We start from the raw sequence: 22976 nt of genomic DNA, 5'->3' as shown, positions 1-22976 counted from the left end.
ACCAGGCAGCAAGAAAGGAAATGGAATTCGCTTCCTCTGGGGACTTCTTATGTACTCAGGAAAAGCACAGGAAGGGTGCCAATGTTCTTGGCAAAGACTGGACTTGGTGTGTCTATGAATGTCTACGTTTTCTTGCCTTTATCTTTCATTACCAAGGGAAGTGACGGGGGTGTTCAGAGTCACGTAAGTGACGAGGCGGAATCAGATGAAATCAAGTATGCATGAGTTATCAGTTTTGGAATTTTAAAGACTCACAGTGAGAGCGACAGAGCCCAGCAACAGGACCACGGAATAGACTAGCCCCCGGCTGTTGATCTTCACCTGGAAAATCAAACACACGTGTCCTGAGTCTCTTGACTGCTCAGAGCCAATCTATCCTGAAATCCCAGCGGGCCTGGGCTTTCATTGCCTGGGCCAATGCATTCCCTCGTCAGGAAAACACGGATGTTTACAGGTGACCACATGGTCATGGAGGGTCAGGGAAATATGGAATCAAGTCACAACCCTGCTCATCTGAGGAGACAGCCTGGGATGGGGATAGGCATGCCAGCGGGCTGAGATGAGGAGTGGAAGTTCAGACATCCCTAAGGTGCTCTAGAAGCTGCCACGGAAAATGGGTGTCTGAGTGCCAAGGAGAAGAGGAGGTCGTCTCCCAGAGCCTCTGGCTGGAACTGGGCCAACACCACTATCCTTCTGGGTAAAACACATCGGTTCAAGGCGAGAGGAACTTACTGTTGATCCGTAATTAACAACCATGGTCTGCAGGCCCCACGGTACGCCAAGTCCTACCAGGATGTCAAACACGTTGCTTCCTATGGTGTTGGAGACTGCCATGTCCCCAAGGCCTGCAGGGGACAACAACACATTTATTTTATAAGAGCAGGTCAGCAGAAGCCTGTATTCTTTCTCCTAACTGTTCGATCAGTGCCATTCCTTGGAAAGGAATTCCTTCTGCAAGGACCTTACATTTCTAAACCTTTTTGTAAGGCCTAAGATCCATGCCCTTCCTCAAGCCTAAAGGGGACAATTACGGGTTGACTGTAACCCTCCAAATTCATATGTTGAAGTTCTAACCCTCAGTACCTAAGAATGTGGCTTTATTTGGAGATCGGGTCTTTATAGAGGTAACAGGTTAAAATTAGGTCTTTAGGGTCTTAATCCAATATGACTGGTGTCCTTATAAAAAGGAGAAATTTGGACACGCAGGGAGAACCTCGGCAAAGATGAAGACAGCCAAGGACAGAGAGGCAAGAGGGGCCTGGAACAGATTCTCCTTCAGGCTTCTGGCCTCTGGAACTGCAAGACAATACACTTCCGTTGTGTACCGCACCTGGGTTGTGGGAACGACAGCCTAGCAGATGCATGCAGGGCCCTTTATGATCTCTCCTGCCGGGCTCATCAGCTGATGTTCTCTGAGGACTCCCAGCTGCTGTGTCTCACTTCATGCTCCCAGCTACCCTGGGCTGGAGGTCAGAGTGGGGCATCACCTCACGTGACAGAAGATGAAACAGGCTTGGGATGTGCCCAAGGTCACCCGGTCCAGCATCCTTTTTACCAAGCCTTGAAACATATTTGGGACCCAGGCAACAGCACCCACGACCCAGGCTGGGATCATAGGACGTCGGATTTTATGCCCTGGTAGTTTCTGAAGGGTGAGCTCTCTTTCCCCAACAAGGCTAGAAGCACATCAGAGGCAGGGGCTCATGTCCTCATCCTTCCCCTTCCTGTCCAACTGTCCAGTGTCCAGCTAGCCACACAATCAGGAAGTTAGTAACTGGAGAGGCATATAATTAAGAAAGCAAACTTTTATAAGTAAGATTCATACTGGCTGGAATCTGCCCTAACCCGGCCATTAAGCCATACTTCCACACCACTGTCCTAACCTGGCACACATACGCATGTTTTTGGAATGAAGAAACCTGAAACACAAATGCCTAGAACCACAACATTGCTTTGGTAGCTGGGACGTATGGCAGCCAACTCAGATCGGCACCCACACAGGCGGCCCATCTCTGTTCGACCGCCAGCCCACCTACGTTGCATAGCTAGGTCACCTCTTCCTCCCCTGCTTGTTGCTGTCATCTGTTGACCCCTTACAATCCTCCTCCCAGCCTGCCCCAGGCACTGTTTTGAGTGATTTCAAAATCTCAGCAGCTTAGTCCTGTTAGGGGTGGCGTCTCTGGGAAACTGGCCATCTGGTCTCTCAGTGTCTGGCAAGATGCAGGAACGTGCAGCAACTGTTGTGGTCCAGTTAGTTGCACCTGGTGAAGAGGCAGGCACGCCAGCAGGTCAGGAGGGTAGAAAGGTGCCTGAGTTTGCAGAGGAGGGGATGAGTGGGTCTCAGGTTTGGTGGACTTCCCGCTCTGCACAAACGGGGCTGCCGGCAGCTGTGTGAGCCTTTGAGGACTTCTAGGGCAGTGCGACTCAAACTTTAGTGAGCACAGGAATCACCTGGAGGTCTTGTGAAAATGCAGATTCTCATTCGGTGGATCTGGAGCAGGGCTTGGGAGTCTGCGTTTCTCATGAACTCCCAGGTCAAGCTGATGCTCTGGGCTAGGACCACACTTTGTGCTGGGGGCCTGGAGGGAGGCCAGGATATAGTGCCTGTGGTTACAGCACACGCTGCACAGCCTCCTGGTTTGTGCAGAAGGCTCTGAACAGGGGTTCCTGGATCTTTTGTCATCAGGAAGCTATTTTTTTTTTCTTTTTGAGACGGAATCTCCCTCTGTCATCTAGGCTGGAATGCAGTGGTTCACTGCAACATCCACCTCCTGGGTTAAAGCGATTCTCCTGCCTCAGCCTTCCGAGTAGCTGGGATTACAGGCGTGCACCACCACACCTGGCTAATTTCTTTTATTTTCGGTAGGGGCGGGGTTTCACCATGTTGGCCAGGCTGGTCTCGAACTCCTGACCTCAGGTGATCCGTCCACCTCGGCCTCCCAAAGTGCTGGGATTACAGGCATGAGCCACCGCGCCCAGCCAGGAAGCTATTTTTAACCATGTTTGTTGGAGTCCCTGTCAATCATATCAACATTACCCTGAGGACAAGTACACACCCCCACTCCTGGCCTCACCCTTCCTCCTCCCAGCCCAGGGTAGCTGGGAGCATGAAGTGAGGCGCAGCGGCTGGGAGTCCTCAGAGAAGTACAGAAGTTTCTGTACTTCTACATTTCACTGTAGCCACTCTGAAATGATGTGCTGCTTCAGAGACCCATCTGTCCCTTGGTCCTAAAAGAGACCCTTTGTTGACCTTATTGGGACACTCCCCATTCCTGCAAGCCCTTAAACTTCCAGCATCCTGACATCCCTCCCTAGCCTGAACTCCAGGGCCAGTTGTTTAAACTGCACATTCCCTTGTCCCTTGACCTTCCACTGTGTCCACCCAGCTGACTCTGGCTAGGGATGAACTTGTCATCTGTGCGCTGCTGGAGCTGGCATGACTGAATCCCACCAAGTTCATGTCGCTGAATGTCGGCTGAGTCCCTGGTGCTCACCAGCTTTCCTTGTACTCACTGTACTCGGCTGAGTACCCCGTCCCCGTTCATGTCCATCTGGAACCTGTGAACGTGACTTTATTTGGAAATAGGGTCTTGGAGGATATACTCAAATTAAGGTAAGGTCATACTGAATTAGGGTGGGTTCTAATCTGATGACTGGTGTCCTTATAAGAAGGAGGAAGTCTGCCGGGTGCAGTGGCTCATGCCTGTAATCCCAGCACTTTGGGAGGCTGAGACAGGTGGATCACTTGAGGCCAGGAGTTTGAGACCAGCCTGGCCAACATGGTGAAACCTTGTCTTTACTAAAAATACAAAACTTAGCTGGATGTGGTGGTGATTGCCTGTAGTCCTGGCTACTCAGGAGGGTGAGGCAGGAGAACTGCTTGAACCCAGGAGGCAGAGGCTGCAGTAAGCCAAGATCATGCTACTGTACTCCAGCCTGGGTGACAGAGTGAGACTCCATCACAAAAAAAAAAAAAAAAAAAAGAGAGGGAGAAGAAGGAGGAGGAGGAGGAAAGGAAGGAGGAAAGGAAGGAAGGAAGGAAGGAGAAGGAGGAAAAAGAGGAGGATGAAGAGGAGGAGGAGGGGGAGGAGAAGGAGGAAGAGGAAGTCGACACAGACATACCAAGGGAAGAATGCGGTATGAAGCCAGAGGGAGAGATTGAAGTGATGCAGCTACAAGCCAGGGAGACCCAAGGATTGCACGACCACTGGAAGCTAGGAAGGGGCAAGGAAGGGTCCTCTCCTAGAGCCTTCAAGGGACCATGGCCCTGCTGACACCTGGCTTTCAGACTTCTAGCTGCCAGAGCTGTGAGACAATGAACTTCTGTCATTTGAAGGCACCTTGTTGTGGCACTTTCTTATGACTCCCTAGGGAACTAACATGCTCACATCAAAGGTCACTCAGTTAAATTCCATTCCTCCCTCAGCTGCTGTCCCTAACTGTCCCCATTCTCTGTAAGGGCCCTGCCTACCAGAAAACATACTCCCACTCTTCCTTTCCCCTCATCTCATGGTTTCTCAGGCACAACTCGCTAACCAACCAATCAACCCTTCATCTTGGAGGAATAAAATGTCCTGTCCCTCTTCTCAAAGCCAACCATTCTCTTTACGCACTGTTCTTTTCTCCTGTCTCCTGTGAGATTTTACGCCATTATTCACCCATCCCCATCCCTATACTTTCAAACTCTGCGCTGCGAGGAAGATCTGCGGATGTCCATGCTGGGATGCTACCTTGCTAGCAGAAAAGGAGAAGTCAGTAAAACCTGCTCTTGTTACAGCTCTTTTGTTCCACCATCAAAGCTCATACACTCACTCCTTGTGTTGCTCAGCCTATGCCACGTAGTAAGCCCAAAACAAAAACCACCAAACAAACCAAAATATTACATACATTCTAGAGGTCAGAAGAAGAATGGGGACATTGGATGTATAGGATGCCCATGCTTTGCCTTTCTTGCACCAGAATGTTTCTTGTTATGGGCTCATTTGCTGTATAAAATTTGGGCTTGGCCTCTGTTCAATCTCACATTGACTGCTGACCTCAGAACATTTTTGTTTTTAAACAACCACTCTAGCAAAAGCTTCTAGATAGAGGTCTGGAGTTCATCTTGGTAGCATTCTCTCCGTGGATGGAATCTAATAAATGATACTTTCTAGATGTTACAGTTTTTCTCCATAGTAGGACTTGACAACTGCCAGTTATAAGAGCCACAACTTGGTCAACTATAAGTCAGGCAGGGATGAGGATGAAGCGGCCTGCACTGCATGACTGTGAGGGCTGGGGCATAATCCATACCTTGTCTCGCGACAATTAAGCTGGCCATGCAGTCTGGAACACTTGTCCCTGCTGCCAGGAAAGTAATGCCCATGATGACATCTGGGATCCCAAGTGTGTATCCGATAATAGTCACCTGCAGAATGGGGGTTGGAGACACGAACTCTCAAACAACAGTGTGTGGACTAAAGAAATATTCCCAGTATTGGAGATACTGTAAGCGTAGGAAATGGTGATTTTGGAATTACTGGGGCTGCCTCTTTTAAAAACAAAACAAAACAAAACAAAACAACACTGAACTATGAGGCTAAGAAGTCAAAAGATAGAAGGATGGAAGGAAGGAAGGTCTTGAGTGTGCACATACCATCCAGAGTGCTCAGGACCAGGGATGCCACATGAACCCTGCTTTACCCTGGACTCCATGCCCAGGCCCTCTGAGCCCTCTGACACTCAGGCTTCAGACAGGGAAGCAGATTCAAGTCCAGGGCCTTGGGGGCTGGTTTTGGCTCTGCCCTATCTGCATGACTTTACAGAAGTCATTTCTTCTCTTTGGTCCTCAGTTTCTCCAACTGCACAAGTGTTCTGGGGAAATGGACAATCCACTTCCAAGGCCTCTCCCTTTTGACACTGACATTCAAGAATCATTCTTCCAAAGCTTTGGGGGTGAGAGACGTATTAATAAAAAGTGGGGGTGTAGGGGATGGATGGGTGGTGGATGGACCCTACTTCACTGCGTGCTGGAGCCTCGCCAGGACATAGTGAAAGTAAGCGCAGGGTGCTCGGGCGGGTACGCCTTGCATAGGCAGAGATCAAGGCTACCATAGGCACTGCCTTCTTTACAGACTTTTACTGTCAAGGCCATTCTATTCCCCCAAACTGAAGCTATCTGAAGTTCAAACCCATAGGTAAGAGTGCCCCAGTAAAGTGGTTCCTGTGACCCCAGGACTCTGGTTTAAGAAACATGGGTGGGGTTTATACATCAAGGTGGTAGGGGTTGGAGTGTCCTGTCTCACTGATAATTAGCAGAACTGATTTAATCATATGGTTATTTTCTATAACTAGAGAAGAAATTCACATATTCATTAATTTGATCTTCCTGAGTCTCACACCCACTCAAATGTCATGAAATGCTTTTTTTTTTTTCACTTGTAATGTTGTTTTGGGAATACACTTCAGTAAGAGAAATCACTGGATCCTTTCTTTAAAATCTGAAGATGAACTGGCCTTTAATTCTATTCAGAAAATTTAAAAATTGCAAATCTGACTCACTTAAGGCACAGTTTTCATTCTCTGATTGTCATCTTTTTCTAGGGAGGTTTTTTTTTTTTGACAGGATCTTGCTCTGCTCCATAGCCCAGGCTGGAGTACAGTGGATTGACCACGGCTCACTGTGGCCTCAACCTCTCAGGTTTAAGCAATCCTCCCATCTCAGCCTCCTGAGTAGCTGCAACTACAGGTGCATGCCACCACGCCTGGCTAATTTTTTAATTTTTTGTAGACACAGGGTCTCGCTATGTTGCCCAGGCTGGTCTCGAACTCCTGGGCTCAAGTGATCCTCCTGCCTTGGCCTCCCAAAGTGCTGGGATTACAGGTGTGTAAGCCACCACACCCAGCCTCTAGGGAGTTTAGATAGTAACTAATTCCAACTCTTCTTCCTCATCCCCCATATGGAGTGGGCTATGGAGACTTTAATCTTCATCATGGAAGCATGGAAACAGCATTGCTGCATCTCATGGTGAAAATGGCTAATATTTACTGTTATGAGCAATCAGCCATGCTGCAAACTCAAATCACAATACCTGAACAAGAGGAAGTAAGATTAGGTTGAAATTGGGTATAGTGTATGCAACACTAATTCAACACAAGAAAGGCACTATAAGAAATCGCACTGCTTAGTGGCCAAACTGTGTATTATTCAGTGATGCTTATGATCATCTGACTGTTACCAGGTAATCACCCCTAATTGGCTGTTGGTTTCAATAAGTGACTGACTACTGGATGCTTCTGACACGGTCTAACCAAACTGTTCTGGGCTGGGAGTAGTGTATGAAAGGGAGTAGTCAGGAGGGACATGAATGAGGTCCTGGAGGACTTGAATATTCAAGTGTTCCCATGTCCCACATTCAGCTGAACCAAGGCCAAGGTATTCCAAGTGTGTGTGTCTGGGGCTGGGGCAGATGCTGGGGTCCTGAAGGCTTGGAGTTGTTCTGCCCCTCCTGAGTTACATGACTTGTTTCATTGACTAAAACACAATCAGAGTCCATCCTGGGCTTTCTTTTGGGATACAGAACTCTAAGCGGGTACCAGGAGAAAGGAAGAAAGGGAGCAGGCTGGGGGCAGTGCCTTCCACCAGCTGGTGTCTTGGGGAGGCTCTGCCACAGGGACAGGAGGGTTGCTGCACGAGTAGGTGTAAGGACACTCACAGAGGCTGGGGCAGGTCTCTGATCAGCCTGAGGAAGCATCTGAGATGAGGAAGGCGGCCAAAGGGTAGGATTTCAGGAAAGCACAGACAAAATGGCTCCCATACACTGTTCAGAATCCCAGTAATGCTCTGGGAGGGATGGGGGAAGGTGTGATTGGGTTGCCGGGAGGGAAGAGACAGGATTGGCCAAATGCCTATGAAGTGCTGGGCTCTTTTCATTCTCCCAATAGTCTTGTGAGAGCGATGATCACCCCACTTCATAGAGGGAGTCGCCAGCTTCCGTGGTTTGCAAGAGGTAGGACTAGGATTCAGCACTGTTCTCATGTGATCCAGGATCCTTTGTTCCCCGCTAAACGACACGGTTTCTCTGGAGTTAAGGGAAAGGTGGCCCCTTGGCCAGCATGGAACATTTACTGGCCCTGCTGTCTCTCACATCAAGATTTCTTGCCTTCTCTGCTGCTGGTGTCAGGCATTAGGAGGAGAACAAAGGGACTTGATGCTAATTACTAGGGTGTAAGGGGCTGAGAGTGAGTTTCACAATCAACAGAACTGCAGCCATGCTGGAACTGCTTCCCTCTCTTTGCTCCTGGGAATGAGGAGGAGAAGTGGGGACCCCATTAGGTGGTACACAGAAAGCGGGGAGGGAGGCTCCTGTGTGACCTGACCCAGCCCAGCCCAGCTGATGAAAGGTTTATATGGGGACCTGTCCTGTGTGACCATAGGAGCTTATGAGGAGCTACACCAGTGTCTCTCTGCCTGTAAAACTCCCATCCAATGAAATGTGAAAAGGCCAGTAGCAAACTGAGAGGCAGTTTACGGTAGTAGCTGAGATCATGGGCTTAGGAGATCAATACCTGGGTCCTAATCCTAACTCTAGCACTCACTAACTGTGTAACCTTGGGGAAATTACTCAATTTCTCTATGCCTCAATTTCCCCCATTTGTTAGATGGGGATAATAACACCCATCCCTTGGGGTTGTTAGGAGGATAAGGAAGAGTTTATGTGAAGGACTTAAACCAGTATCCAGCACATCGATGCAGGGAGGAGCATTCCTGGGCAGGAGCATGGAACAAGCTGCCTTGTGTTCAACCTCATCTCCCTTGACTCCAGTCTCCTTCCTTCACATTCCCTCAGGACCCTGGAAACCAAGGGGACTTGGTGATCATCCACCTGTCATACTGCGCTGCCTATAACACCAGAGTGATTTAGGCTGCCTAAATTAGCACTGTGATGTAGGCTGCCTGTGTGAAGGTTGGTCTCCTTCCCTCACACTCAAAGGCAGGCACTGTGCTGTGTGTCTGCATCCCGGGTACCTGACTCAGAGTCATGCACGTCATTCAAACCCTTTTCTACTGAGAAATACGCTGTGGTCAGTGAGGCCAGTGACTTGCCCAAAGGTGGCATAGCAGTACCTGTGGTTAGCCTTGAACTCAGCTCCCCACCTCTCCCTGGCTGTGCACACTGTCCACCCCCTGCTCCTGCCACTTACCAGCCACACCATGATGTAGGAGAACACAGCAATCCACAGCGTGGCGGTGATGAAGGTGACCATGAAGAACTTCTCCCAGCGGGGCTTGCTGCAGTTGGGAATGGTGACGCACAGGAGGAAGATGAGGGGCCAGGTGAACACCCACTTGACCTTGTCCCCTCTGGCCTCTGCAGGGGGAAGGGGCAGAGCGAGAAAGGAGGGAGAGAGAAACACACTGGGTAACACACCTGCCAGTCTACCTGTCGGTTTAGTCTTTAAGCTAAATAAGAGAATGCCACTGATGTGACTCTAGGCAACTAACCTTGCAGAATCACAGAACTCCATAATGTCACCCTGGAAGTGGTAAGACAATTTAGTAAGAGTTTGTTGCTTGAATAACTTAAGTCATTTGAAATCCTTCATTTGACAGGATAAGGAAAGTGAGGCCCAGAGTGGGAACAGACTCACCCAGAAGAGCTGGAATGGGGATGTAAGTTATGGCTGGGCTTTGGAATCAGACAGCCCTGGACTGGAAGCCAAAGGACCTTGAGAATCACAACTCTACTTCCTTCTCTGATAGTAATAGCTTACATGTAACAACAACTGGGCAGCAATAATCAACACATTCAGCATTTGCCATGTGCTATGGGCACAGTGCTAAGTGCTTTGCATCTTATTGGTTTCTTCACGTGTTAAATGAGAACGTTAACTCTTGGTTGTTGCAAGAATGATGTGACAGAGTGTACATAAAATACCCAGCACACGGGGCCTGGCACACAGCAGGCGCTTTGGAAATCTCAGCTCCTTTGTCCCAAGGTCATGTAGTCAAGACTGGTGCAAGACTAAACGTGTGCCCTGGCTGGCAGTCCAGATCTCACTGGCCCCTACCAAGGGAATCCAGAAACAATTCAATGGAGGAAAAGAGGCCTCATAAGCCATTGAGTGTAAGCACAGTTTCCTTAATAAGCCACTGAATATAGGTGTGCACATGCAGGTTAAAAACTGGCCTGCTCATCAATGAAATGGTGGAGGAAGGACTTCTACAATTTTTATTTTTTATAGAAGCCTTGAGAACAACAGCAAAAAATTGTCAGAATCAACTTTTTCAGAGCTCTGGAATTAACCTAAGGTTTGCAGCAATCCAGGGAATGTCTATTTAAAAAAAATCAGTTGGACCTTAGTAAGAACAGTGAACTCTGTGGAGTTTTAACTTTCCCTATTTTTACTCCTTCTTGCCAGGTCTGGAGTAGCCTTGAAATCTAGCAGCATGCAACCACATTGAAAAACAGCAGGCTAGCAGCCACCAGAGGAGGCAGAACAAGGTTGGAGGACCTCCCAAGTTCATTCCCAAAAAATTGTTATTATTTGACCAGTCTGATGGTTTCCTAGAAGACTCCATTTTCAAGGCTGCCTTTATTTTACCAGAATCTGAGCTTACGCAGTGTGAATAGCTTTTTTCTTGGATGTGTTTGTCGAAAACAATTAGAGGCAATTATTAAATCATGTTGCTGGAAGTGGCAGGTGACAGCTGGGACAAGTAATAGGTTAACCAAAAAGCATAGAAGGAAAAGCTGGGGAACGAGACATCCACAGTGGGCTTTGAAAAGCCCCTAGATATCTCTGGGAATCTAACAGACCATGAGCACGCACAGGGCTGTGCCCAGGGTTCTTCACATGCTCAGGAAAGACTCGAGACTGCTGTAAGCTTTCACCTCTGCCTAACTGAGGCTCTGTGCAAATAAGAAGGAAAGGCTACTGCAGAGTGTGAACTACCCGCCCGAGTGTTGGAGGCATGCCCCAAAACACATAGAGTCCCTTGGCAAAGACTGAGAGAATGATTGGATCCAGGAACCTAGGGAAGTCTTTGTCCAATCATTAGCTGACCTCTAGGCTAACCTAGCAGAGATTTCAGTGGCCACACACAACAAAGAACATGAATTTTACACAATTAGTTTAGAAAAGTCACTAAACAAGCAATAATAATAAAGAGTAACAACCACAAACCCTAGAACAGGAGGCAATCTCCTGTTCTCCAACCACAATGGAACAGAATTATAAACCAATAACAGAAGGAAAACTGGAAAATTCACTAATACATGAGAAATGAAATAACATACTCCTAAATAAAGGGTCAAAGAAGAAAGCACAAAAAAATTAGAAAATACTTTGAGATGAATCAAAAAAAGTAACATACTAAAACTTATGGGATATAGTGAAAACAGTACTTAGAGAGGAATGTATAGCTGTAAAATACCTATATTAAAAAAGGGAAAGATCTCAAATAAATGACCAAACCTTTCTCCTTAAAAAAAATAAAAGAAGAGCAGAAAATGAAGTCCAAAGAAAGCAGAGGGAAGGAACAGAAAATCAAGGTTAGAGTGAAAATAAATGAAATAGAAAATAAAAAACAATACAAAGAATCAAAGAAATTGAGAGCTGCCTCTTTGAAAAGATCAATACAATTGACAAACCTTTAGCTAGACTGACCAAGAAAAAAAGAGAGAAGACTCACATTACCAAAATGAGGAACAAAACAAGGACATCACTATAAGCATTACAGAAATAAAACAAACTATTACGGAATACTGCAAACAATTCTAACAGACAAAATTCTACAAAGGTACAAACTACCAAAACTGACTCAGAAAGGAATAGAAAATCTGAAGAGATTTAAAACAAGATTGAAACAGAAATTTAAAATTTTACTTAACGATTAAGATTGAAAGCTATTACAACCCTCCCCTCCCCACCTCACTGCAAAATCAGGAATGAGATGAAGATGTCTGCTCTTACTCCTTCAACACTGAACTAGAGATTATAGCCAAGAAAATTAGGCAAGAAAAATAAGTAAAAGTGATTCAGATTGGAAAGGAAGAAGTAAAACTATCCCTATTTGTAGATGACATGATCTTGCATATAGAAAACCCTAAGGAACCCATAAAAAACTATTAGAACTAATAAAAAAATTCAGCCAATTTGTAAGATATGTAATAAATATACAAAATTCAGTTGTGTTTTTATACATTAACAATCCAAAAATAAAATTAAGAAAACAATTTCATGTACAATGCCATCAAAAATTTTAAAGACCTAACATTTATGCAACAAAAGTAGTAGAGGATTTGTATGCTGAAAACTACCAAACATCACTGGAAGAAATTAAAGAAGACCTAAATAAATGAGAAGAAATTCTGTTTATGAATTGGAAGGCTTAAAATGGTAAAGACAGTAATATTCCGCAAACTTATGTATACATTCAATGCAATCCCTATCAAAATCCCAGGTAGCTGAGCAGAAATTGACAAGCTGAGCCTAAAATTCATATGAAAATATATGGAACCCCAAATAGCCAAAGCAATCTTGAAGAAAAAAATCAAAGCTGGGAAATTTACACACTGTGATTTTAAAACTTAGTACAAAGCTACAGTAATCAGGAGAGACTGCTACTGGAAGAATGAAATAAAATTCTGAGTCCAGAAATAAACCCAGATATTTAAGTGTTTATTTATGGACTCGACATTTACTGGCATAAGAATGGAATAAAATTTTGAATCCAGAAATAAACCCAGGCATTTAATATCTTGATAGTTGACAAGAGTATCAAGATGATTCAATAGGAAAACAATAATCTTTTCAACAAATGATGCAGAGACAGCTGGATACCCATAGGCAAAAGAATGACACTGGTGCTTTATCTTATATCATACACAAAAATTAAATAAAAAATGATTAAGACCTAAATATAAGAGCTACAACTATAAAACAACATGAGCACAACTCTTTATGGCCTTGGACTGGGCAATGATTTCTTAAATGACACCAAAATCACAAGCAACAAAAGAATAAGTAAATTATATTTTATCAAAATTAAAACTTTTGTGATTCATAGAATACTATTAAGAAAGTGAGGCTGGGGCTGGGCGTAGTGGCTTATGTCTGCAATCTCAGCACTTTGGAAGGCCAAGATGGGCAGATCACCTGAGGTTGGGAGTTCAAGACCAGCCTGGCCAACATGGTGAAACCCTGTCTCTATTAAAAATACAAAAATTAGCCGGGTGTGGTGGTGCACGCCTGTAATCCCAGCTACTTGGGAGGTTGAAGCAGGATAATCACTTGAACCCAGAAGGCAGAGGTCGTAGTGAGCTGAGATCACACCACTGCATTCCAGCCTGGGAGACAGAGCAAGGCTGTGTCAAGAAAGAAGAAAGAAGAAAGAGAGAAAGAGAGAAAGAGAGAAAGAGAGGAAGGGAGGAAGGGAGGAAAGAAAGAGAAAGGCTGGGCACAGCGGCTCATGCCTATAATCCTGCACTTTGGGAGGCCAAGGCGGGAGGACTGGTTGAGGTCAGGAGTTCAAGACCAGCCTGGGCAACATAGTGAGACCTCATCTCTACAAAAATACAAAAACTAGCTGGGCATGATGGCCTTTTAGTCTCAGCTACTTGGGAGGCTGAGGTGGGAGGACTGCTCTAGCCTGGGAGTTAGAGGCTGCAGTGAGCTGTGATTGCCATTGCACTGGGCAACAGAGTGTGGTCTTGTCTGGAAAAACAAAACAACAACAACAACGAAAAAAAAGGAAAAGATAGACTGTGAAAATATTATCTATTAAACGGAAAAAACTTATTTTGCAAATAAAATATCTGATAAGGGTCTATTGTACAAAATATATAAAGAACTCTTACTACTCAACAATTTAAGAAACCCAATTTTCTTAAAAAAGGCAAAGTGTTTGAATGGACAGTTCTCCAAAGAAAATGGTCATTAGGAAAATGTAACTCAAGACGATTTCACAGCCACAAGTATTACTAGAATAAAAAAGATAAATAACAAGCACTGGTGAGGGTGTGGGAAAATAGGGACCTTCATACATTGCTCATAGGAATGTAAAATGGTTTAGCTGCTTTGGAAAACAGTCTGACCGTTTCTCAAAGAGTTTGACCCAGAAATTCTACTCCTAGTTCTACCCAAAAGGAATGAAAACATATGTCCACACAAAAACTTTTACTCAAATGTTCACAGCAGTATTATTTATAATAGCAAAAAATGAACACAACCCAAATATTAACCAAGTGATTAATGGATAAACAGAATATGGTATATAAATACAAAGGAACATTATTCAGCCATAAAAAGGAACACAGTACTGATACATGATACCACATGGACAAATCTTGTAAACACTACACAAAGTGAAAGAAGTCAGACACAAAAGGCCATATATTATTAGATTCCATTTATATAAAATGTCAAGAATAGGAAATTCATAGAGACGGAAAGTAGATTAGTGGTTGCCAGGGGATAGAAGAGAAGAGGAATGGGCAATCATGCTTGTGGGACTATGAAAGTAGGATAATAAAAATATTCTAGAATTATATATTGGTGATGGCTGCGCAGCTCTGTGAATATAGCAAAAACCACGAATTACAGTTTATGAGGGTGAATTTTATGGCATATACATTATATCTCAATTTAAAAATTTGCAAAGTAGACTGGCACTAGCTGTGTTTGCTCTGTAATATTTGTGCTAGAATCTTCCTAAATCATTGAAAGTACTTTACTAAAAAAAAAAAAATCAGCTGCTTATAATAATTAGCCAAGAGAATATGGTTAGCTTGAAATCAGCAAATCCATCGATCTCTTTCTAGATCTTTCTCTATATACACCTTTCTGTAGCTTACAGTCCCTGTACAAATGGCCAAAAGTTTTCCTGCCTTGATTGGTTTGTCCAAAATTCCAGGCTCTTCTCCTGTGAGTCCACATCCCAACTCATCTAGGTTGCTGAGGAAGGCCTAGGGCATTTCTAGAATTGACCAAAAACTCCATAGGTAGAGGAAGAATTCGCTTTAGGGAATTGTAACCCTGGACACTTCAATGCCCAGGAACGTCTTTGAGGGTATATACAAATGCCACAGCAGAAAGATAATGCTCTCATATTCCCAGACACCAAATTGCATGAGGTGTTTGTCTTTTTCTTGCCTGGTATGGATTTTGCATCGGTTTCAACACCCACCCCCGTCTGGCCCCACCCAAGTGGCCAGTGTCATGGCCCACCATTGTTCCCTAAGAAACAATGCTTCAACTGACCCATTCTATTGCTGTGTTTTTCAACTGTTGGATGAGATCCAGGAGAGGATGGTGAAATCAATTTAGTGAAGGGCAACCAGCATTTTCTTTTTTTAAAAAAAGTAGAAAATAGAGTTCCTGTACATAGTGAGAGTTCAATATTATTCCAGGAAACTGGTTTCCTTTTTATATTTCCAGGTACGTGTATAAAATATTCCTGTAGGTCATGGTCATGGTGTGGAAACCTTCCATGGTGCTCGTGCTTGTCTCTGTTCCATTGCTAGTGCTGTGCAATCCTCTCAACCCTCAGCCTTCCATCCATTCGGTCTCTCTTCAGCCTCCCCAATGTTCTGACTCTTCTGAAAAGCCATTAACCCCGCCAGCCCATGGTGACCTTTCCCTTCTACCCAAGTTAACCCATAGCCTTACTGCTTGAATCTGCCATCTCTACCTCTCCCAGCTGGGTTGCAAACATAGCTGGTAACAGCTCCTGGTGCCTTCTGCACCAGTGTGGACCATACAATTAGCAGGAGGTGGCATACGGTCTTATTCTAACAGCCTGCTCTGCATAATTGGGTGTTTTGTTTACTGCCGTGTTACCTAATTGTTCTGCATTTTGAAGCCCAGTGCTCAAAGGCCGAAGACAAGGCAAGCAATGGTAAAGCTCTGGCATCTGATTTGGTTCAAATCCAGTTGACTAGCTCATCAGCTGTGGGTCACTGGGCCAGCAGTCCCCATGAAACTCATTTCCTTACTGTAAAATGGGGGTGACAACAGTACACTGGGGACTTGGGAATATGATACTATTTGTCAATAGGAGGTCACAGAAGAGTCTCAGTAAATGGCACATCTTACCATTACTATCAGGGCCATATATCAATACAGACACAGTTTCAGATATAGGCTGGGTGCAGTGGCTCACACCTGTAATCCTAGTGCTTTGGGAGGCCGAGGCAGGTGGATCACTTGAGGTCAGGAGTTTGAGACCAGCCTGGCCAACTGGTGAAATCCTGTCTCTACTAAAAATAAATATATATGTAGGCCGGGTGTGGTGGCTCACGCCTGTAATCCCAACGCTTTGGAAGGCCAAGGTGGGTGGATCACCTGAGGTCCGGAGTTTGAGACCAGCCTGAACCACAGGGAGAAACCCCATCTCTACTAAAAATACAAAATTAGCTGGGCTTGGTGGCGCATGCCTATAATCCCAGCTGCTTGGGAAGGCTGAGGCAGGAGAATCGCTTGAACCTGGGAGGTGGAGGTTGTGGTGAGCCGAGATTGCGCCATTGCACTCCAGCCTGGGCAACAAGAGCAAAACTCCATCTCAAAAAAAAAAAAAATATATATATATATATATATATATATATATATATATATATATATACACACATATATATATACACACACACACACACACACACAAAAAAATTAGCTGGGCATGGTGGCGGGTGCCTGTAATCCCAGCTACTTGGGAGGCTGAGGCAGAAGAATGTCTTGAACCCAGGAGGTGGAGGTTGTAGTGAGCCGAGATCACACCATTGCACTCCAGCCTGGGAGATAGAGTAAGACTCTGTCTCAAAAGAAAACAACAATAAAACAAATATGGCATGGGGCTGTCAGCCCAAAGCTCTCAATGTCTGGCTTGGAAGAAAGTCACTTGTATGAGCTCTGAAGCTAGACTGGAAGCCCCTTGCAGGCAGGGGCCTGCTGGATTCTTGCACAGCTGTGGAAGACAGCAGAGCCCCCAACCCAGCCCCTGACCCATGGCAGAACTCAACACACATTAAATGCATGGGAGGCTACAAGGGCTCCCTCAGAATCACGAAAAGATAATCTGAACATAACATGTTTTTAAAACCCCACATAATGAATGTGATCATCACCATTTGAAAGCTCATTAGCAGCAAGGAAGCCGCACATATTATGCTGATAAAGTTAGATATTTCCTGAACTTATGCCAAGGGACCAGATGACCAGGAAACATGACTGGAATGGAAAAGTTAGAGAACCCAGTTGCACTCGATCAAGGTAAAGAGGCATGGACAGAAACTGTCCCAGGCTTTGATGGTGCCTACAGAGGTGCCTGGGTACAAGAGTCCTGATTCAGTAAGAATCCCAGGACACCTCTGGCAGAACCAGCCCAGCTCCCCTGATGAGGGGATATTTTCTCCCAGGCACGTTTGTGCTCCTGCTTGTGACTAGCCCAAGGGTAGTTCTAATCAGACTGAGTCAGTCAGAGCCTGTCCCTGAGGATGCTGAAACTGGAACCAATTTCAACATGTGCATGTGGCTAAAACTGTGAAATCAGGAGAGGAGAGGCAGAGGCAGCAGGTCTGAGGGGCAGGAGATGAATGAGGGACAGAGATGAGCATGGAGAGATAGGGGCTGTCCAGTCACATTTCCTGGTTCCAGTTGTCCTCAGACTCATCCACACCTCCGCCCTGGCTCCAGGAAACACCTCTGTATCTTTCTCATAAAGTCCCCTTTCCTACTGAAACCAAGATCTAGCTAATTTTTGATACTTGTAACCAGAGAGTCCGAAGCAATAGAGTTATGAAGACAGAAACAGCAGGGCAGCAGGGAGAGGCCTTTCAATCCACGCTAGCCAAGAGCATCTCGCTCCTTGGTTTAATTCTGAGCTCATCATGTAACCTCCTGCCCCAGGATTCGGTCTCCCGAGCAGACTTGCCCACCAGGCTGGGCCTTGGCCTCCTCATTCTCCAAATGAGAGACTGAGACTAAACCAGTTGTTCTCAAAACCAACTGAACAGCCACATCACCTGGGGGGCTTGTTCACACACAGATTTTTGAGTCCTAGCAACATCCTGAAGGTTCTGCTTTCAAGTCCTCAAGTCCTAAGTTCTTGCTCAAATGCACACTGTTTGCCAAACCCACAGCTAACATGTTTTTAAATGTAGCCAGAATTTGTTTTAATCAGGTATGGTAAGACACAGAGGTATAGAAACGATGGTCATGGAAAAAAAAAAAAAAAAAGGTTTTGTACTCACAAAAACTAGAAACAGGAGGCAGGGTGTGCCGCATGGGGCCACATGAGGAAGCACCAGTGCTGGTGAGAAGACACAAGGAGTGAGAGGAAAGCGTGGGCAAAAGCCTTTATTGTGGCTTCCACGGGGCAAGGGAGGGTGAGTATGCAGCCTTAGAACTGAGTAACTTCTACAGGCTGGTGGGAATGTCAACTAGGACAATCACTACAGAAAACAGTGTGGAGATTCCTTAAAGAACAAAAAGTAGATCTACCATTTCATCCAGCAATCCCACTCCTGGGTATCTACTCAGAGGAAAAGAAGTCATTATATGAAAAAGCTACTTGCATACACATGTTTATGGCAGCACAATTTGCAATTGCAAAAATGTGGAACCAGCCCAAATGCTCATCAGTTAATGGGTGGATAAAGAAACTGTGGTGTATATATATATACACACACACACACACACATATATGTATGTATATATGTGTATACATATATATATGATGGAATACTACTCAGCCATAAAAAGGCATGAATTAACGGCATTCACAGCAACCTGGATGGGATTGGGGACTATTATTCTAAGTGAAGTAACTCAGGAATGGAAACCAAACATCGTATGTTCTCACTCATAAGTGGGAGCTAAGTTATGAGGATCCAAAGGCATAAGAATGATACAGTGGACTTTGGGGCCTCCGGGGGAAAGGGTGGGAAGGGGTGAGGGATAAAAGATGACAAATTGGGTTCAGTATATACTGCGTGGGTGATGGGTGCACCAAAATCTCACAAATCACTACGAAAGAACTTTCTCAAGTAACCAAATACCACCTGTTCCCCCACAACTTATGGAAATGAAACATTTTTAAAAAGAGAACTGAATAACTTCAGGGAGCTCTGGGGCTGAACCTGGTTGTCTGTACCTTGCCCTGGGATGACTAAGGCAGAGAGGAATGTTGCCTCCTAGAGTGTAAGAGCCAGATGGAGGAGGCAGTTCAGAGTAGGGCTTTGGATTGATTGGTTTGCCCATGAAAATCATGCTCCCAGCAGGCAGCCATTTGCTATCTATAAGAACTAAGGGCCCTGGGAAGGGCAGTTTCTCCCCAGGCAGGGAGGCCTCAGATACCAGAGCATCAAGAATATAGAAAATAAGAACATAGACTTAAAACCTACTGTTAACTTCATAAAGTGACTTTCAGGTCTATACATCAGCCAACTGAGAGCTTTGCTAATGTGAATTTGTCTCTCAAGATTTTGGGCAATTCTAGGTTGTAGAGGGCATTCATTGTCCTCATCTGGCTAGCATCCATTCCCCTTTAGTGGTAACAGCACGCCAATTTTCCTTTAGGGAACCAACCCTCTATTCCACATTAAATTCATGTAGTTTAGACAGGGTGGACTCCCCTCCTTGATGTCTGGGTGGGTATGAGAGTCAAGCTTGGCTAATCATGTATGCCATAATATTTAGTGTGTTCATTCCCCATGCTAGCAACTATTGTAGGTACTGGTACTCCAACACAGGACTTCTAGACCTCCCGGTATTATGGGGTTACATAGGCTCTGGGTTGGGTGTGTAATATAACAAGGGTCAACCTTCAGAATTCTGCCAAGAATCACTGCCTGTAATACCCACTGCCCTTTCCTCCTTACTAACAGAACTCTCTTTTTCCTTGAGACCGTAGGTTCCCAGCTAAAAATCTTAATACCCTAGGCTTCCTTGCAGGTAGGGGTGGCTATGGACAGTTCTGGACCATGAGACGCAAATTAAAGTCTACTTGGTGGAGCTTCCAGGAAAGTCATTCTCTTCTGGATAAGGAGAAGGAGGCCCAGTAGTATGAGGCTCCTGCCCTTTGTCCTCCTTGTCCCTGCCAGGAGTAGGGAGTCACTGGAGTTGCAGAGGCCAGTGGGCAACCTCGGGGACAAAAGCCACCAACTGAGTATGGACAACAGTAATGGGATACTGATGACAGAGCTGCGGGATTCCCTACTCTCAGGACTTCTTGTTACGTGAGAAAAACAAAATCCTTGAGTGTAAGGCTCTGCCACTTGAGTGTTCCGTTACATGCAGCTGAATGCAATCCTTAACTTAAGAGACAGAGGCACCGTCTGTGCATGGGGCTAACCCAATGGGATGTAAGCTTAGATGGAGGAAAGCCAACACAGGGATAAAGCCAACCCAGGGGAAAGCAATGCTGAGATGGATGGTGTCTTGTCGTTTCCTCTGAACCCTGGGTCCAGCCTTGCCAGAAAGCAGACTTTCTCAGGGAACCTGCCACCATGTGAAATTTTTGGCTTAAACCAGCCTGAATAGGGGTTCTTTAACATTAGGGGTCTGGACTAATTCATGTGTGAAATAATAGAGTTTTGGGAGCCGCAGAGGCGATGGGACAATGTCTATACTGATGGACATTCCTCCCTACACTATTGGGAACTCCTCCTGGCCCCCCACTTCCATCTCGTTGGGTGCAATATTGGAGTGAAATGTTCATCACAGACTCCGATTGACACGCAAACATCAACAAGAGAAAGGAGGGCTGCCGTCATTTCTTTTACTAAGCTCTCAGATTTCTCTTTTGAAGTAGAAAATTACAATTTAATTATGTGAAAAAAAAGTCTTGAAACGAACTGTAACAAAACAGATGGCTAATCAGACTGGAGAAAAAAATTAAGAATAGATGCAGTTGCTGATGAAAAACCTCAAGCAAATTAATGTGGACAGTAAACGAATTCCATATTCCAATTAAGGGAGTGGTTAACCTGTGGTTTGCGGGGATGCATGCATCACTGGATGATGTAGAGTAGATTTGCATGGGCCTGGGAGCTAGGAGCACTTATATGACCTGGACAGCAGAGATTCCGAAGCGATGGTTCTCAAATGTGAGTGTAAGTCAGAATCCCCGGAAAGCCTGTTAGATCACCTCACTCACAATGATTTGGCAGGACTAGAGGAGAAGGGAGTTCCAAGAATTTGTGTTTCTAACAAGTTCCCAGGTGCAGTTGATGCTGACAGTCCCAGGACCACACTTTGAGAACCATCACTCTAGAATAACTCCAGTTAAAAACAATTGAGATATAATTAACATATCATAAAATTCACCCATTTAGAATGTGCAAGCAGGCAGGTTTTAGCATATTAGAAAGTTGTGTAACTATGACTATATAAGTCCAGAAGATTTTCATCGCCCTAGTGGAAACCCTGAACCATTAGCAGTCATTCCCATTTCTCATCTCCTCCAGCCTCTAGTAACCACTAATTAATTTTTTGTCTCTATAGATTTATTTTGGGCATTCCATATAAATGGAATTGTAACATGTGGGCTTTTGTGTCTGGCTTTCACTGACTATATATTTCCTAGGCTCATCCATATTGTAGCATCTATCAGTACGCCATTCCTTTTTAGGGCTGAATAATATTCTATTACATGGATATACCACATTTCATTTATCCATTCTTCACTTAATGGATATTTGAATTGTTCTACTTTTTGGCAATTATGAATAATGCTGCTTTGAACTCTTGTGTATAAGTTTGTGTGTGGACATATATTTTCATCCCTCTTAAATACAGAACTAAGAGAGGAGTTGCTGGGTCATATGGTGACTCTATGTTTAACTTTTTTTTTTTTTTTTTTTTTTTTTGAGATGGAGTCTCGCTCTGTCACCCAGCCTAGAGTGCAGTGGCATGATCTCAGCTCACTGCAAGCTCTACCTCCCGGGTTCACGCCATTCTCCTGCCTCAGCCTCCCGAGTAGCTGGGACTACAGGTGCCCACCGCCACGCCCAGATAATTTTTTTGTACTTTTAATTGAGATGGGGTTTCACTGTGTTAGCCAGAATGGTCTTATCTCCTGACCTCGGGAGCTGCCCGCCTCGGACTCCCAAAATGCTGGGATTACAGGTGTGAGCCACCACGCCCGGCCTACGTTTAACTTTTTGAGGAATTGTCAGGCTGTTTTCCAAAGCAGCAGCACTATTTACATTTCCACCAGCAATGTATGAGGGCTCCAATTTTCCCATCTCCTCACCAATATTTGTTATTGTCTACCTTTTCTGGATTATACCCATTCTACTGGGTGTGAAATGGCATCTTATCGTGATATCTCACTTAGATTTGCATTTCTCTAATGACTAATGATGTAAGCATCTTTGCATACCCTTATTAGCCATTTGTATAATCTGCTTTGGAGAAATGTCTATTCAAATCTTTTGCCCATTTTCAAACTGGATTGTCTTTTACTGTTGAGTTTTAAGTCTCACACACACACACACACACACACACACACACACGTTACATGATTTGCAAATGTTTTCTCCCATTCTGTGGTTAGAAACTGTTGGCTAATGCAAGGTCACAAATATGTATACTTATGTTTTCCTCTAAAAGTCTTATATTTTTAGCTATTATATTTAGGTTTTTGTTTCATATTGAGTTAACTTTTGTATCTGGTGAGCAGTAGGGGTCAGACTTCTTTTCAGTGTGGTTATCCAGTTGTCCTAGCACCATTTGTTGAAAAGACTATTATTTCCCCTAGTGAATTGTCATTACCCTTGTCAAAAGCTAATTGGCCTGAAATGTAAAGGTGCATTTCAGGACTTCCATTTGTATTTCATTAACCTATATGTCTATCCTTATGCCAGTGCCAGACAATCTTGATTACTCTATCTTTGTAGTAAGTTTGAAGGCAGAAGTATGAATTCTCCAATTTTGTTCTTTTTAAAGACTGTTTTGGCTATTCTGGGTCCCCTGTATTTCCATATGAATTTTAGGAT

At 44.7% G+C, this 22976-nt stretch overlaps 1 protein-coding gene across 2 annotated transcripts in view; it reads right to left on the bottom strand.

Annotated features, from left to right (window-relative positions):
* Positions 1-22976, bottom strand: part of SLC24A4 (solute carrier family 24 member 4) — a 178873-nt gene that overhangs the window by 9498 nt on the left and 146399 nt on the right. For both annotated transcript variants that reach the window (XM_007987632.3, XM_007987635.3), the window contains exons 13-16: positions 9184-9350; positions 5293-5407; positions 733-845; positions 256-321 (exon numbers count right to left, since the gene is read on the bottom strand). In XM_007987632.3, the coding sequence (XP_007985823.3) occupies positions 256-321; positions 733-845; positions 5293-5407; positions 9184-9350 (461 nt within the window). The remainder of the gene's footprint in view (positions 1-255; positions 322-732; positions 846-5292; positions 5408-9183; positions 9351-22976) is intronic.

This window comes from Chlorocebus sabaeus, chromosome 24 (assembly GCF_047675955.1).
Source record: "Chlorocebus sabaeus isolate Y175 chromosome 24, mChlSab1.0.hap1, whole genome shotgun sequence".
NCBI classification, from domain to species: domain Eukaryota; kingdom Metazoa; phylum Chordata; class Mammalia; order Primates; family Cercopithecidae; genus Chlorocebus; species Chlorocebus sabaeus.
Note: the sequence above shows the minus strand (reverse complement) of the source record. Positions and strands in the feature narration are given on the sequence as shown.